At 41.8% G+C, this 17806-nt stretch overlaps 1 protein-coding gene across 1 annotated transcript in view; it reads right to left on the bottom strand.

Moving 5' to 3' along the window:
* The window catches only part of DCLK2 (doublecortin like kinase 2), a 143997-nt gene that overhangs the window by 30503 nt on the left and 95688 nt on the right, over positions 1-17806 (bottom strand). Inside the window, exons 6-7 of the mRNA XM_080796117.1 lie at positions 1679-1754; positions 766-874 (exon numbers count right to left, since the gene is read on the bottom strand). Of these exons, the coding sequence (XP_080652243.1) occupies positions 766-874; positions 1679-1754 (185 nt within the window). The remainder of the gene's footprint in view (positions 1-765; positions 875-1678; positions 1755-17806) is intronic.

Raw genomic sequence — 17806 nt, 5'->3', positions numbered from 1 at the left:
GTGTCCTCTACAAGGAGCATGAACGGTTCACTGGAGATGCGGCGAAATGGAAAAGCTTTCTGGAAAACTCCCCACCAATAATAAAAATTGCCACTTAGAACAACTAGGGGATTGACCTTTAAACACAAAGGCTCTAATTGGAGTCTTTTCCATTTTGTATATTGTTTACAAAAGGCCTGGAATTTAAAAGAAAGGATTTCTTACCGCTTGAGAATTTAGGACCTTAAACAAAATAAAGTTGAATAAGCAAAAATATAATTTTAATATAGGCAAAAGTTGGCTGACCCTGATCTGAACAGAGTCAGAGCTCATGTATCTGAACTACTAGTATATACAACTAAGTAGTAATTGAGAGCGTTACTGTGGGGTTTAAAGGGGTTAATAGTACAAGCACAGCACTGAGAACAAGCCTGACACAGGTAAGTGCTATAGGAGATTTTTTTTTTCCTTTTTTTTTTTTTTTTTTTTTTTTTTTTAATGAATCCTATTCTTTCCTATTCCTCTCTGGCTCATGGATGAGACCTGATAAATTGCTCAGCCCAACTGCATACAAAGCAGGTTTATTCTCTGCTTAGGTACCTATATTTTTCCTGGTCAAACTGCCTGCGGGCTTACAAAATAGCTGGTCCCACCTAACTGTAGATTTTTTCAGGAAGAGGGAAAAAGAGACCTCCTAGGAAGGCCTTTTATTCATTCGTTCAGGTAAGAATAAACTCCAGGGGAGAAATGTAGGTAAACAAATGATTATCCTCACTACCCACTCACCTGTCCATGCACTCTTTGACTACAGCAAAATTCCCATCACCAATAACCTTCCCAATTTTGTATTTCTCAAGAAGAGTTGATGATTCAGAGCACCTGTTTCCATTCACACCTGCACAAAAGGATAAATGCAACATCTAGCAAACACATCAGCATTTCATCTTGATTCCTACATATCTGTAAAATAATGAATTGCAATGTAATTCATTTCTAAACCTATGGTGAACCATAAGAAAATTTCTAAGCATATTTTCTGAAGAGAACACCTGAACTCCTGAATCACCAATTTCCTTTTGACCTTGTTGTGAAATCTGAAACCAACATAATCAATAAACCTAACATCTTTGAAATATCAACTGAAATAAGTAAAAGGAAATTTAACCTAAGCTTTTTAAACTTCTTTAACTCTCAAGAAAGGGGGAGGGAATGATGGTGGGGATTCAGTCTTAAATTTTTTCAAGATTTCTCCTCAAGATTTTCCAGTGAAGAAAATTCTACGCAGCTGGGATACCTGTTAAGTCTAACTCCTGGCTCCAAGTCCTCTCAAAAAGGGGATTTAGGGGAGAGGCAGGAGGAGGAAGTGGTTAAAAGGACTACTTTTTATAATGTATCCCCAGTGCCCAGCACACAGCAGATATCCAGTGAGGAAAAGGCACTTCTGCTACCTAATTGAGAGAAAGGAAAAGTCTACATGTCGGACTTGTGAGCAGACTGTCACTAAGGAAAAATAAAGCTTAATAAAAAACAAGGACATTTTATATATCCTGAAGCGACCTCACCAAAGCTCACTAGGCTAATTGGTGACACGACTGCATCCCTGTTGAGGAAGATAATTTAGTACAAGTGAGTTTTGGGTGGCCCCCACGTTCACATGGATGACTTCCTTTATAAACGTGATCATCAGATTGAGGACTACCTTCAGGACTCATGCAACGACCAAGTTCAGGTCCACCATTTACATTGGAAGAAGATCTGCCGTGTGCAGAAATCTGCTGAAAGAGGAGAGTGACTGTTATTTATCGTGAAAAATTTACAAACCTTCAGCTAGCTAATCCTTAAAGATTAGAAAATGCTCATATTGTGCAAAAGTATGATGTTACAAAAAGAGAGGGGGCATCTCTTTTTCTCTCTTCCCTGTATCATTAACACATTTCTTCCTTATTAAAGTATTTTCAAATCAGATTGGATACCAGGAAATTGACAGTATGTTGCTGTTTGCTACTGTTTTACTTTTGACCTCAAAGGAATAAAGTAAAGGAAAGTATTATGGCACCAGAGCAGAACAAGATACTTATTAGTGGCATATACGGTTTAGAACTCTAGGTAATTCCAAGAAATATTGGCACCAAGTCCCCAGATCCCGCAGCCACCCTGTGGTGGACCTCAGGGAGTCCCTGCAAAGGTGGAGCCCTTCTCAGAAGCCCCATGACTAGGACTGAATCACCACACCCTTCTATGGATTCCAGATCCAGAGTGCAGCCCTGGCTCGACCATCTTCTTTACTGACCCTAAGACAGTAAGAGTTCCTCCTAACCATTTTAAAGACTTTTATTCCTAGGAACCAGAGGGAAATGAATGATAAAACTAAAAGACAGGTTCTAACTCAATAGGGCTGAAGTTCCCAGTCTAATCCAAAAATAATCTCTAATTCTTAGAAGAACTGAAAAACTCATATTATAACTATTATTCATATCAGGTTTATTATTATGTCTTCTTTGGGAATTTTTTCTTTATCCCTAAGGGCTCTTAGGCTTTTGAACTCAAATTTTTCTCTTTGAACTTGAATTGTCCTTTTTTTCCCCTTTTCTTTTTTAATTATTCATGATTTCAGGAGCTTCCAAGGTCAAAGAACTTAACAAATTAGCGAGAAGCCTCTTCAACATTTTTTGTATTGGTGAACTTACCTGCCTCTATGCCCAAACTATGCTGGTACCTTATGACTGTGCCTCATTCATCACTGTATCTCCTGTGGGCAGCACACCGCGTGGTACACACCACACTGAATTCACACTTGCTGATTAAAGGCATAAATAATAGGGCCAAACCAGGAAGCTGCCTGTCCCAGAGTGCACACAAGTTGGAGACACTGGGTCTACTCTCCTCCTCTGGATGAAGTAAGAACCTCAGAGATCCCGAGTCTGGTTCAAAACCCAGGAAAGCCCAATACTCATACACATTGCTTCACACAGGATCATCCAGAAGTTCTTCTAGAATGCATTACAAGCCTCAGGAATAAGAGGCATTGAAAATGGTCTGTTTTCTCAGATGCCATGTAACCACCTTGTGTGGACAGTAAGACCAGCTGCAGCATGTCCTCTTAGGAAGGCGAGGCCAAGGAAAAGCAGTTCTGAGTGGCAAACATGCTTCTCACAAGTTTTGTCTCCTTCACTCTGACTTGGAGAAAAACTGTGTAGCAATGTGGGTGTGTATGTAGGGTCCCTTTCAGGCCACCCTTAACAGATGACAATACTACCATACCACACTGACTCCTCGGAGTTCAGCCATTTTGTTTCTCACAAGGTAACTGGCGGGCAATGTTTCAAAATTTAACTTTTTTTTGGTGGTTGTTCTATTTCTTTGCTGCTAAAATAAAAGGCATCTCCAAAATCAGCTGTAGTCTATGCTAAAATGTTTAAAAGCTAGCTCGTTTAAAACCCAGGCCCCAAGAGGTGACTTCAAGGGAAGCCTGACAGAAAACCACAAGGTTCTCCAGTCAGTTCTGTTTCCACAGCTACCACCCTAGTTCTGGTCCTCCTTCAGCGTCCTCCTGGCGCCTCAAAGGCCTCCTTGGTTACTCTCAGTCTCAGCCATTCCACACAGGATTGCCAGAAAACTTCTCCAAGGATAGTTCTGATAGGACCCTAGGATCCAAAACTTCAGTGGGTCTTTGTGACCAACAGAATAACGCCATCCTTTGTCTCACTACCTGCCTGTCTAATGTGTTTCCCACTGATTTTTTTTTCATGATTTTTATACATTAATTCAATATTTTTTAAAGATTTTATTTATTTCAGTGAGAGCTCAATCTCAGGACACTGAAATCGTGACCTGAGCTGAAATCAAGAATCAGATGCTTAACCGACTGGGCCACCCAGGCACCTCTCTCTCTCTCTCTCTCTCTATATATATATATATATATATTTTTAAGTGGCTTAAACGTCCCAAGTCTTAATTTTCTGCTCTGAATATAGGGATAGTAGCAAGACCTAGTTTGAAGATTTGTAAGAAAATCAAAATTAGCTCCTACATGTAAACTCATTTCATATGTAAACTCACTGACATGTAACACTAATGCAGTATTAGTTATTAGTATACCTTTCCTTAAAATATCTAGCATAAAACCTTGAATCCAATGATTGAGAAATGTTCTCAAATTGTTGGATGTATAATGTAAAGAGATCTTTTGCTAAATAATTCATTTCATATCTGTTCCTCTTCTAATCTAACCCTTCCTAGACTGAAAACTGCCAGTCATGGGAATAAGAGATCCAAATTAAATTCATAGCAGCCAAATTCTTCATGGAATAAAGACGGGAAGAATGTCATTCTGGAAAAAGTTCTATCTCAAAAAACAAATGGAAAGCTCCCTTTTGATTAGTGCTCACCCCTAGATTACAGTGACAGGGGAGGTGGATTGTAATACCTGGAAACAACAGTGGAGAGTGATCAGCTAATCCGCATGTCAAATTTCACAGCCCCAAACGGACCAGCCCCACACCCTCTGGCCGCAGCTGGTTGAGTCAGGGTGCTAGGCAGGGACCTTCTCTCTTCTCAACATTCAGAGCCTAGGGAAATGTCCAGTATGCAGGCCCACTGCTGACATCCTAAGACCTGGGTTTGTCCCTGCCTTCCACCGAGCCCGCTTGCTTAGCTCTCCTGGAAGCAGGGAACATTCTTCTCACAAGGCCCTTTCTCAAGCTAGTTTGAATAAATTTTAGTTCATTGCAGGCTGATGTGTTCTATCTAACTCAAGGGCTCCCTAAGAGGGAAGTCTTGGAAGGGCTAAAATGAAGGCATTTTTACCTTCATATGTATTTTCACATGGATGGGTGACTCCTCAGAGTATCTACTAATTGAGTTCCATGAGCCACTGTAATTTTCCCAATGCTTGGATTAAACCCTTACTCCAACCTATCCCAAGGCCCTGTACAGCCCAGCAATTACAAACTCAGTGTGTGTTGGGATTCACAGGCAGCAAGGAAAGAGACCAGGAGAGAGAGGAGGTGTGGGAACTGATTCCCTGGCAACTAAAAGAGGGCAGGACCCAGGCCAAAGCCTGAGCCGCCGTGGAGAATGTGGCACGTGCTGGAGGCCAACTGAAAGGCTACTTTCATGTGTACCTGACAAACATATCACTAAATCATCAGGAAGTGCAGCTTTCTTAGCAAATAATGATGGCAAGAAGAGCATTTTTCAAAACTCTCAAATTGAATTTTTTTTTCTAAGTATGGAACCTCAAACATTTACCAAAAAAAACGAAAACAAAAACATAACCAAAGACCTATATAGAGTTAACAGGAGTGACCTATCTAATTACCTACCCAAATACTATTCTTTTATTTGAAAATAATGCTTAGAAAATTAAAACATGAAGGGGAATCATTTCATGACAGCACAAACAGGGACATGAATTGACACAGGAACGGCTGGCTCTCCTTTCCTCCCTCAGCAATAACCGACACTGGGCTGTTAGAGGATATAAAGGTGAAGGGACAGAATCACTACTGCCCAGAAGTTTACAATCTGATGAGGAGACACGTGCACGCTTAAAACCTTTCCGAGAAACCTTGACATTCCAAGAAACGGTCTCTAAGGTTCTGATGGTGACAAAGGACTCTGACAGCCCGTGAGAGGGAGCCATTTTGCTAAGGCAGGAATCTGTGCTCATAATGCTGGAGTCACACAGCCGGGGATTAAGTTCACTTGACCTCCCAGTAATGAAGCTTGGTGCTCCAAGGGTATGAGAAAAGCTGGGTATTCACCAAGATCCCTGGACAGATCCCTGGCAAATGTGCAGTGTCTATTGTGAAATACAGAGCAAAGCATTCCCAGTGCCCTGAGAGACATGCAGACAAAGAGCAATGAAAATGCTAGGGCTACAAAATTCTCACTGTTTCCCAGGCACAGTTTCTACATTTCCCTGTTCCTGGTCAGAGAATTATTCTCTTATTAAAGCAAGGATTGAATTAGCACCAGAGATTAAAAAATGGCATTCCTGATTAAACCTGTCCCGTGTCTATTATCAAACTAACAATTTTTATTAAAATCTCTTAAAATGCTAATGAGCGTTCCTGCTTCCATCAATAACTACGATGCTGAGACAGCACAAAGGCAGTGCCTAGATGCTGCCTGTTTGTAAGACCTTCCTCAATAAAGCATAAATGGATGGCAGCATCTGGGCTCTTTCAAGATTATCTTCCATAATTACTCACTGGTTCAAAAAGAAGTGATTATGTTTAGGGGTGGGGAGGAGAAGGGGGCAAATTTCCTTATGAGGTCCTGATTGGCCAAGGAGGGAAGGCGATGGAAAGGGCTGGAGATACTGCTGAGAATGTTATGTAGGTTGGCACTGCTGCCCCATTCTGCTCCTCTGATAGCAGCAGCAGCTCCATTTTTGAGGAACCAAGGAAAGAAAAGGCATAATAACCTGCTTCTGCTAAGAACTTTATTTTTATTTTTATTTATTTATTTTTTTTAAGAAAATTCAGTTCCTTAGCTGCACTAGCCACATTTCAGGTGTCTGATTGCTACGTGTACCTGGTGACTACTATATTGGACAATGCAGATACAGAACATGTCCATCACCTCAGAATGTTCTATTGGACAGCACTAGTTTGAGCACTTGATATATATAATTATTTTCTTTCTTTTAATTGAAGTACAGTTGACATGCAGTATCACATTAGCTTGAGGTGCATAACATAGTAGCTGGACATTTATATACATTATAAAATGCTCAGTCCAATAGGTATAGGACTTTTTGCCCATCCCCTCATCCCCCTCCCCTCTGGCAACCACCAGTGTGTTCTCTGCATTTACATGTCTGCATCTGTTTTGTTCACTTCTGCTAAAAACTTTTTTAAAGGACTTGAACATAGAGCAGAAAAAGTGATAACATGTCCTCAACTGCTAGCATCATTTAAAAAGGCATTCATGGTTGAAGGAATAAATGCTAGGTACTCAATCATGGCTGATAATGAGTACCATTCTAGCTTTCCACATTTTCAGCCAAGAAGTCAAGTCAGAGTGCCTACATTAAATTTTTTTGATAAGTAGATTATTACAACTTCTACAAAACTTAAAATTTAAAGAGAAATGTTAGGTACTACACTAAAAATGTGAAGTTTTATTCAAAAATTGGCAATTCTCCAAGAACAGTGAAAATGACTATATCAATGCATTAAAGCATATTACTATTGACTTTTGAGTATAATGTTGAATACTCCTTCATTTTGACTTTTCATAAAAGGAAGCACTTGAACAGAATCTAGGAGATATTCTCCCCGCCCCCCCCCCCCCCCCAGGAGATATTCTTGTGTAGTGAGCTGACTTTCTTGATCCATCTTGGAAAAGGGCACTATGATTCAATTTTTAAGTGGTCTAATGCAGGGGCCAAAAATATGTTTTGCAAAAGGCTAGAGAGTAATATTTTAGGCTTTGCTGTATGGTCTCTATCACAATTACTCAGCTCCACTATTATAAAATGAAAGCAGTCACAGAGCACATGTAAACGGTTAAGTGTGACTGTGTTCCAATAAAACTTAATTTAGAAAATCAGGGGCGCCTGGGTGGCTCAGTGGGTTAAGCCTCTGCCTTTGGCTCCGGTAATGATTCCAGGGTCCTGGGATCGAGCCCCACATGGAGCCCCACATCAGGCTCTCTGCTAAGTGGGGAGTCTGCTTCCCTCTCTCTCTCTGCCTGCTTGTGATCTCTCTCTCTCTGTCAAATAAGTAAATAAAATCTTAAAAAAACAAAAACAAAAAAAAAACACTTAATTTAGAAAATCAGACTGTGAGCCAAATTTGGCCAGCAAGCAGACTCCTGGTCTACAAGAACTTTCTTTCTTTTTTTTTTTTTTTTAAAGATTTTATTTATTTATTCATGAGAGACAGAGAGAGAGAGGGAGAGAAAGAGAGAGAGAGGCAAAGGCAGAGGGAGAAGCAGGCTCCCAGCTGAGCAGGGAGCCCAATGCAGGGCTTGATTCCAGGAGCCCAGGATCATGACCCGAGGTGAAGGCAGATGCTTACCGACTGAGCTACCCAGGTGCCCTACAAAATCTTTCTTAGGAATCCAGTCTTATACTTTGAAACTTTGGAACAGAGTAACCCTCAGGGTATGGTTGTGGCTATACATTGGGATCACCTGGGATGATCTGAAAGCTTCTACTGCTAGACTGCTGCCCCAGAGTAAAGAATCCCTGGGGTAGGGCCCGGGTATCAGTACTTTTTTCTAAGTTTCACAAGTGATCTAATGTACAGCCAAGGTTGAGAACCTCTGTGAAGGAAGTTTCTGGCAGCAACTGTAATTTTTCAGCTACCTTAAGCTCTCTTTGTCACCCATCCAACAATTTAACCATTGCAAGTTATCTCTAGCTAAGAACAACTTTCTCTTTGTAAGAAAAGGAAAGATGACACTTATTACAGTTAACTGAATGCCTACTTTGTGGCAAGTCCTAAAATGAATACTCTACACCTTATGAATTAGGTATTATCATAATCTCCATTAATCCGTTAAGAAGTCAGAGCTCAGAGAGGTTATATAATTTGCCCAAACACCACAGCAAATGTGTGGAGTCAGAATCTAAATCCAGGTCAGACCCTAGAGCCCAGGAGCTATTTGGCTACTCTCACACTGTCCCCTCCTCTAAAAAGACAAAAAAAAAAGAAGTCTTCCAAGGCTATTAAATTAACATAAGGATGATAGCGAGTATGAGACCCACTCATCAAAATATTCATTGTGGTGTATTTAGAACATGCTTTCAGATTACTGTACTATAGTCACATCTGTGTAATTTAGTCAAATAATGTACAAATTGATAAATCCACAGCCTTTCCTCACATAAAGAGATCTTAAGAAAAATTTTCTTAAAAAGATGACCTCTGAAATGTACTGAAGACTTTTTAAGTCTGCATTACCAGATGTTACCTATAAATAGATTTACTTCCATGATCATTTTTGTGGGTTTAAAAAATATTTAAAAATATAAATGCCACTAATTAAAAGGGAAAGCCACTATGAATTATGATAAAAGCTATATCAGAAATGCATTTAAAAGCAGAAATTGTCCAAAGAAGATACACAGATGGCTGACACAAGAAAAGATGTTCAACGTCACTCATCATCAGGGAAATGCAAATCAAAACCACAATGAGGTGTCACCACATACCTGTCAGAACGGCTAAATTCAAAAATGGCTAAAATCAAAAACACAAGAAACAAGTGTTGGTATGGATGTGTTGTACTATTGGCGGGGATGCAAGCTGGTGCAGTCACTGTGGAAAACTGTGGAGATTCTCAAAAAATTAAAAATAGAATTACCCCATAATCCAATATTTCTACTACTGGGTATTTACCCAAAGAAAATGAAAACACTAAGTTGAAAAGATATATGCACCCTACATTTATTGCAGTGTTATTTACTATAGCCAAAATACAGAAGTAACCAAATATTATTGAATGGATAAAGAAGATGTGGTGTATATATACACATAATGGAATATTATCCAGTCATTTAGAAGAATGAAAGAATGAAATCTTGCCATTTGCAACAATGTGGACAGATCTAGAGAGTATAATGCTAAGAGAAATGTCACAGAAAGACATACTATATGATTTCATCATATGTGGAATTTAAGAAACAAAAAACCAGACTCTTAAATATAGAGAACAAACTGGTGGTTGCTGGGGCGGGGGGTTGCAAAATAGGTGAAGGGGATTAAGAAACACTTATTGTGATGAACACTGAGTATAGAATTGTTCAATCATTATACTGTATGACAGAAACTAATATAACACTATGTTAATTATATATGGATTAAAAGAAATCAAAATGAAAATAGAAATCTTCATTACTTTTATAGTGGGTTTGTAAAACTTTACTCTGAAATACTTCATTATTAGTAATGACATAGGAGAACAATTAATAAGAATCAGCGACTAAGGGGCACCTGGGTGGCTCAGTGGGTTAAAGCCTCTGCCTTTGGCTCAGGTCATGATCTCGGGGTCCTGGGATCGAGCCCCACATCGGGCTCTCTGCTCAGCAGGGAGCCTGCTTCCTTCTCTCTCTCTGCCTGCCTCTCTGCCTACTTGTGATCTCTGTCTGTCAAATAAATAAAATCTTAAAAAAAAAAAAAAAAGAATCAGCGACTAAAGCTAGGTAACATACAAAAAAGTATTCTTCTCTGTAGCCAAACCTTAGACTTGCTTTCATTTGGCTAAATTAGTGTGACTGATGAATAGTGGTGAATACTGAATTATCTGGCTAAACAGAAGCCGCGACCTGCACACGCACAAGCCAACTCAACTGTCCATGAGAGGGGCTTTGTGGAACCCACTGGTCTGTGCCTTTTGGTTCCTGAGTATCGCTGCCACCTAAGGGGATTGACTATATGGTCCACCAAAACCAGCACAGAATCTCTGCATATCCTTATAAGGGAGCCTTTCAAACGGAAGCATTGGCTTACTGGCTTCCGCACAACCACGCCTACCTGCACAAGATGTCTGCGGGCTTTTACGGGGAGGAATCATCAATCTGTAGGACGCCAGGGTACCAGGAGAGGTGCCTACCTCTTCAGTCCAAAACTACAGAAGTTACCACTGTCAGGCACCAGCACAGGCTAATTCACGACAACTTCTAAGTCTTAATTCCATCCAATTATCTCCAATATACTACCAAGAAGAATTTCTAATGGGCCACTTTCATGAATAAGGGAGCATTTAAGATTAACGCATGAGCTACTTACATTCAAGTAAAGTTCTTACAGTTGATTGTATTTATACACTGATTTGCTTGGCAAACTCTCCTTCTAGCCCCATGAAGGTGGGCATCAGCTCCACTGAGCCACTGACCCACCAAATGCCTCTATTTACTGAGCAACCACAATTTGCAAATCACTGTCCTCAAACAGCATCTGAGATTCATGATGATGATTTATTTTGTTAGGTCACTGAAGTCTTCCAAACTGCTTAGTCCCTCTTTTGTTTTTGTTTCTGTCAACAAAATCAATTACGTTCGGAGATGAAGTCGCCACCCAGCATTTCTGGGGTCATAAAAAGAGTATAAAAGTAGTCAGTCTCTCAGTACTGAGGATTATTAACTAGCTTTAAATGCCAGAGAAAAACCAAAGCTCCAGGGAAAAGCAAAAACGTCTAAGGTCAGCGGCTACCGTGGATTTACATTTCACAGTTTCGAAAAGAAGTTTTGAAGTTCAAAAGGTCAAAGAGTTGCATTTTAGCTCTGCCAATCAGTATGAGATACTACCAGCCCTTTCATCACACTTCACAAATCTGGAAAATCTTTCACCACCAGCACACCCAGGAGACATCATCAGATAAAATATCAGCATATCAGACAGTTTATAATCTCAAGATGTTGGACAGTGTTCCAAATGTACTTTCTTTTCTTTCTTCTTTCAACCAACAAGAATACTCACAGTAGACAGCCTCTGGGCATACACTTCAGCATCAAAATGTGAGACATTTTATCCCTCAGTGTCCACAGATGTGCCCCTGACTTGGAAGCCTTAAGTTACTACAGCCTTGAAGGTCCTAAACTGGGACAGGGATGATGAATTAAATCCCAGGGAAATGCTTTCTTCATCCATCTGGCAGCTGATGACACATTTAGTACTCTTTATTGCCTATCTGTCCCAAAGAAAATGCTGTGATTTAAGCACAGAAAATATTCCCACAGGGAAAGTCATCAGCTAGATCGAAGGGACTCTAAGGGGCTTGGGCAGAGGAAACAAGAGATCATGGGCTGAGGTCAAGAGGAAGATGAGGATTAAGAAGAAAACATCACTGGTGGTGGGATTCTAGAATTTGAAGGGGAAAGAAAAGAATGGGCAGGGGGTAATTGGGCAAGGGGTGACTGGTCAGGAGAACAAAAGGACTGGGAGGAGAACAAAGCAATAGAATTGATAGTGGGAGAGATTTTTGTGGCCCCCGAAAAGGAAAATGGACAGAAATGTATTGAGGGAATAGGGGCAGCCTCAGAAATAAATTTTGGGTGGCTGATAAAGAGATAAAAGCAGAGAGAAACAGTGTGGTAGCCTCCAAAATGGTTCCCCTGAACCTTACCTCCTGATTTTCATGCCCTTAATGCAGTCCCTTCTCATGTTGCATGGAGCTGACATTTGACTGCTAAACTATTATGGAAATGATGGTGTCCAACCTCCAGGACTAGGTCTTAGACAGGAGGGCTTCTGCATGTCACTCTTACAGATCACTTCCTTTGGGGAAACCCAGCGGCCATGCTCTGAGGATACTCAAGCCAACTTATGGAGAGGATATGGCAAGGACCTGAGGTCTCTTGCCAACAGCCAGCACCAATCTGCCACCAAGAGAACGAGTCACCACAGAAGGGGATCCCCCACTCTCAGCAGAGCCTTTGGGTGACTGAAGCCCTGGGGCATACCTTGACTACAACCCTGTCAATGATCTTAAAGCCAGCATCACGTGGTAAAGCTGCACCTGGATTCCTGACCCACAAGAACTGCGCAAGACAGTAATTTTTTTACTGCTATTTTAAGCTGCTAAATTTCAAAATAACCTGTTACTAAGCTGCCTTCCAGAGTACTAATGGAGCTGGACTATAGACAGAGAGCAGGAAAACAGAGACGAAGCATAGTCGGGAAGGTAATTCATAACAGAGAGAAAGCAGGGGAGGTAATAAAATCTGAAATCTGACTTCTCTCACTTTCTCCTTCCTTCTTATATACTGTTGCAAGTTAATTTTTTTTTCTTTGTGAGTAAAACTTACTTCATGGGAACACTGAACCTGGAAATCCCAAGACTTACAGTAAGAAAGAACAGCAAAGCTATTCTAAGTGCTTTCTCTATAGTTAACTAATCTTAATCCTGTGTGCTAGGTCCTATTAATCCCCCCCCCTTTTTTTTTTAACAGATAAGAGTGTTGTAACTTGCCTAAGATCATATAGCCTGTGAGGGGCCAAGCCAAGATCAAACCCAGAAATTCCGGTTTCAGAGCTCATGCTTTCAACCCTATACCATCTTATGTCCTTCTCCAAATGGAGGCGTCTGAGCACAAATGAGCTCTGGGCTTCATTTTTTGACACTCCCCTTCTGTGTAACTACATACTATGAGACACCACTTCTGTCTTAATCCTCTGGCTTGAGTGGACCAAAGACTTGTCATGGTTCAGATTAAAGCACTCAAAGAAAATTTTAATTATTAAGGAGAACTAAAGAAGAACAAACAAGAAAGAGTACAGAGATGCTACACACCCTCCTGACACAGACCTAGTACAACCTGGCATGAATTGGCCTCACTAAAAAGACCTCTGGGCTTCCCAAGAGTCCAACTGCAGGAGGCAGCTTGGGGTCAAGTGAAGCCTGGTGTGCCGTGAAGGCGGCTTGTTTCAGGCCTGCAGAACTGCCTCCTCCCCAGGTGACCATCACCACCCAGTGGTCTTGCCCTAGGAAGGCCAGATTCCCTAAATCCATACAAAAGCAAAACTAAGTTCTACTACCAAGGGACTAGGTTTTGGGGAAATGGCCTAATGGCTACCTCCCCGGTAGCCTTAACAACTTATTTTATGAATTTTTGGTCTGACCATTTGTTTCCAAACATCTGTTTAACAGACTGACCTTGCTTTCTCACTGTGTCCCGAGGGGTTAGAAATGGTGGTGATAAGTAAACATGGGCTCTGTTTTCAAATCCCAGCTATGCAACTATGCTCGCAGTGGGGGTTCCATGCCAGGACCACCACGTAACATCCAGGTACCCATATGTTTGCTGGGCCTGGACAACACTACCTTGTTCCAACCTATGTCAATCTTAACAATACTCAGTTCCATTGTTGGCTTCCAAAGAAAACCAATAACCCTAACCTCTTGTGAACTTTGTCATTTTTCTAAAGCATTTGGCGATCAGGTAGAAGTGCTGGGCACTTCTCTATCTTTCCACCTCCCTTCATCTATCCTCTCCCCCACCCCAGGACTACTTCTACCTTTCCCAAGCACCACCTCCCATTCCATTTCTAACATCTCAACTCATTTTTATTCAGAGCATTTATGCATATCTCTACCCAGATACTCAGTATCTGGCAAGCCACCCCCAGCGTTCACCCTCCTGAAAGACTGCATAGCTTTTCCATAATAACCATACAACCTTCCTTCTGAGAGGTCCATGCTGCAGTCACTGACACAGACTCCCCAGGGATGGGGGAAGAGTCAGAGGTTAGAGTCAGAGACCCCAAGCGGCCACTGAGACCCTGAGCAAGTCACTTTACATCTCTGAATGTCAGTCTCTTCATCTGGAAAATGAAGACTAACCGCACATCTGAGATGACTTTGTTTTCCATTGTAGGTTTCACATAACTAGCAAAACCAAAAAACTATAACCGAGGTACAACTAACTTTCAGTTACCTAACGTCTATTAGTTTTAGGTTTAAAGAACCTTGACTGCTCGGTTGCCATCCTATTTCTTACATTCCCATCCTGCAAAAATTACTCACCATATGAAGAAAGCTTTCCTTCCTCTCTCGCCTTTGGCCCAGCCCTTCAAAGAGCATGATCTTTTATAAATGCGTATGAGTAGAGTAGAAGGGTCTCCCCTCAAACAGTAGGATGGGGGAAAACTATGAGGGCTTTTTTTTGTGGAGAGGTGCTTTTTCAACGAGCAAACAAACAAAAAGCCATGGACACTCTGTGGTCAGAGATTAAACTTCACAATATGACCCTGTTTTCCTTTTCAGTTCTTCCAACATCCCCACCAAAACACTAAACTGATTCCCCAAAACTGGCACAGGAAAATTGTGATAGAATATCAAATTCCGCTTCCCTCTGACTTCATTTGCCTAATTCCCTACTAGGTAAAACCCAGATACTTAAACAAACAAACAAAGAAACAAACAAATAATCTAGCAGAAGCTGTGTCCTGGCAGATAGGGAGACAGGAGTGTCATCTCCTACACAGGCTGTCCTGGCTTGGTTTGCTTGCTTTTGTCAATTCTGATTCTCTGGAAAAAGATTATCCATCCCCAAAGCCATTAAAGCATCTAACCAGGATAAATAGTTCCTGCCTGCGAAAAACAGTCCTCCAGTGTCAGACACTGCCTCTTAATTGATCTTAATAAGCCATTTTAAATGAAGGGGAAGAAAAAAGCAGAGCACTAACCCATGGTAATTATCTGTAATTCTCCATTTGTAATGTCACTGAATTGAGAAAATAACGCAAATGTGGACAGATGCTGACTAGAGCTTATGCTGACACCAAAATTAGGGTATTTTGTACAGTAAGTAACATGACTAAGCGGCAGTATTTCAAAGGCAGGTCTTCATCCCCACAACAATATCCAATACCACGGACTGCTGGGAACAGTCAGAAGACGCACTTTCCATAAAGCATGACCCAGGAGAATAGGCAGCACTTGGGCGGTGTGGCCTAAAAGCTGATGGGTATGGCAGAGACTCATTTAGCTGCTAATATTTAATGTAAAATTGGGTAATTCTACATCAGCTTTAAAGTGAGAAGAGAAATAAACTCCCCTGCTTCCTAAGTAGGGCTTTTTGTTCTGTTTTGTTTTGTTGCCAGTTTAAAGAACTATAATCCTAGCACTTCAGAGGTCCTTTAAAAACAAATGTTCTTATTTAACAGTGGTAGAAAACAAAGAGGAGGTCTCACAGCTGTGAGTAAAGCCCACAGGCCTCGAGTGGGGTGGAACACAAAGTGGGTTTGAGAGCGAAGCGGGCAGGGTCAGGAAAAGTTAGGCAGCAGCTAGACTGAGCGGCGGGAGGAATGCTGGGAGGCAGAGTCCCCAGTCCTTGAGGGGAGAATGAGAGGGACAGGAGCTGGAGGCAGGACAGTGATAAATAGGAGACACATTAGAAGCCCGGGGGCTCAACACCCAGAGCTTGCTTCTTCTAAGACCTTGGGGCTGACATATCAAGAGACAAGGGTGCAGAACACAGTCCTCTCCTCTTCCCCGTCTGCCCCAGGGTAACCCTTAGACTCCTTATAATGCACCTGAATTGCAGGTATAGCCCCGCCCAAAGGAGAAAAGCTACCGGGATGGTTCTGCTTCAAACCCTGTAGGGTCAAACACAACCTCTCCCATCCTGTGGAAGGAGTCTCCCGAAAGACTGGGAGCAGCCTCCACTGGAGACCACCCACCCCACTGCAGGTCCCATCCCCGAAACACCCAAGAATATCCGAAACAACTTAGGAGGTTCTGCCTCCTGGAACCCATCTGCTCTCCCACCGTGAGAGTGTCCTTTCACCTTAATAAACAGCTCTGCCCTTGCTACTTTCCTTCCGGCTGTCTTGATTCCAAGCACAGATCCCCACGTCTATCTTTTCAGGGGGTATCTAAGGACGGAGACCTCCCCGTTCACACAGCGCAGACTCTCCCACCAGTGTAACAGAAAGATCTCGACTCTTTATCTTACCAGGGATCTCCTCTTCTATCCTGACCAGTAACCAGCATCTCTCTTCTTCGCCTCTTTAGGACCCGACAAGTAATCCTGAGCGCTAATCATGTTCCAGAGAGCTGTGTGCTAGATGGGGGTTGCTATACCATTTCGGATACACTCAGCATAAGGAGAACAGCTTTATCTGATGTCTCAGCAATAAGACTATTTACCATGTTTTGAAAACTCCATGCATCTCCACTCCAGAAGTGTACGTGATTGAGTGCAAGTTTGTGTGCACGTGTGTAGGGTGGATGGTGCTCTGAGCATGCAGCAGCACCTACTGACCTAGCAGCAACAATTAAAAGGAACAATCTTGGGCTCACAGCTGCAGATGGGCTAGACAGAAAGATGGGAGTGATAACAAAGAGGGAAGTGAATGAAACTCCAAGGAAACAAAGGATTTGGTATCCTGTCCCTGTCCAGAGCAACAGTTTGGGGAAGGACATGACTGTGGCTCACTGGAAAGACTGTGTGGGATTTGCCCTGAGGTTAAAAGTTACCAGCACTAGGAGCCACTTGCTTTTAGTTTAACACACAACTGAAATTAAAAAAGAAATGAATGAACTTGAATTATTTTTCCTTTAGTTCTCTTGAAAGTCACTCAAAAACAGTGAACCTCCTATCTATCTGGAGTGCAATAAATTGGGGGAAAGCTGAAAATGCCTGGCTGATTAGTGATTTTTTTTTTAAAAGATTTTATTCATTTATTTGACAGACAGAGATCACAAGTAGGCAGAGAGGCAGGCAGAGAGAAAGGAAGGGAAGCAGGCTCCCTGCTGAGCAGAGAGCCCAATGCGGGGCTTGATCCCAGGACCCTGGGATCATGACCTGAGCCGAAGGCAGAGGCTTTAACCCACTGAGCCACCCAGGCGCCCCTGATTAGTGATTTTTAACTTATGTAACTTTTTTTTGGTGATTGACAGTTTAGCATTCCATTACAATCATATTATAAACTGACCTAAGCCACTTTAGCACCTCAAAATGTCTGGTTCTTTTGATAAAGGAGCTTCTAGCACTTGGAGGTAGATGAGAGCTTCAGACTCGCTACTCTCAGTCCAGTTTCTGCCAATGTACATAAGCAAGCAAGCACAAAAACAGGCAAGCCGTCCTCTTCCGGAAGGAATTTCTCTTTCTGATCTCTACCACTTACACGCAAATCATGCAGGTTCACTCTGAATGTTCACCCAACATTCTCAGGGCAGGACAGACAAACAGAATTAGGTGGAGAATGAACCCTTGGAGAAGTGGCAGGCCCACAGTCCTCACTGCTCTGAAGGGGTCAGGATGCTGAGCTCAGCAGGTTCTCATTCCTCACTCACCCAGGGGTGCTGGGGTTCTTACAATCCATTTTACTAATGAAAAAGATTTCTCAACATCCTTAAAGAAAGC

This window comes from Martes martes (assembly GCF_963455335.1).
Source record: "Martes martes genome assembly, chromosome: 2".
Lineage (NCBI taxonomy): Eukaryota > Metazoa > Chordata > Mammalia > Carnivora > Mustelidae > Martes > Martes martes.
This window is presented reverse-complemented; position numbering and strand designations above follow the sequence as displayed.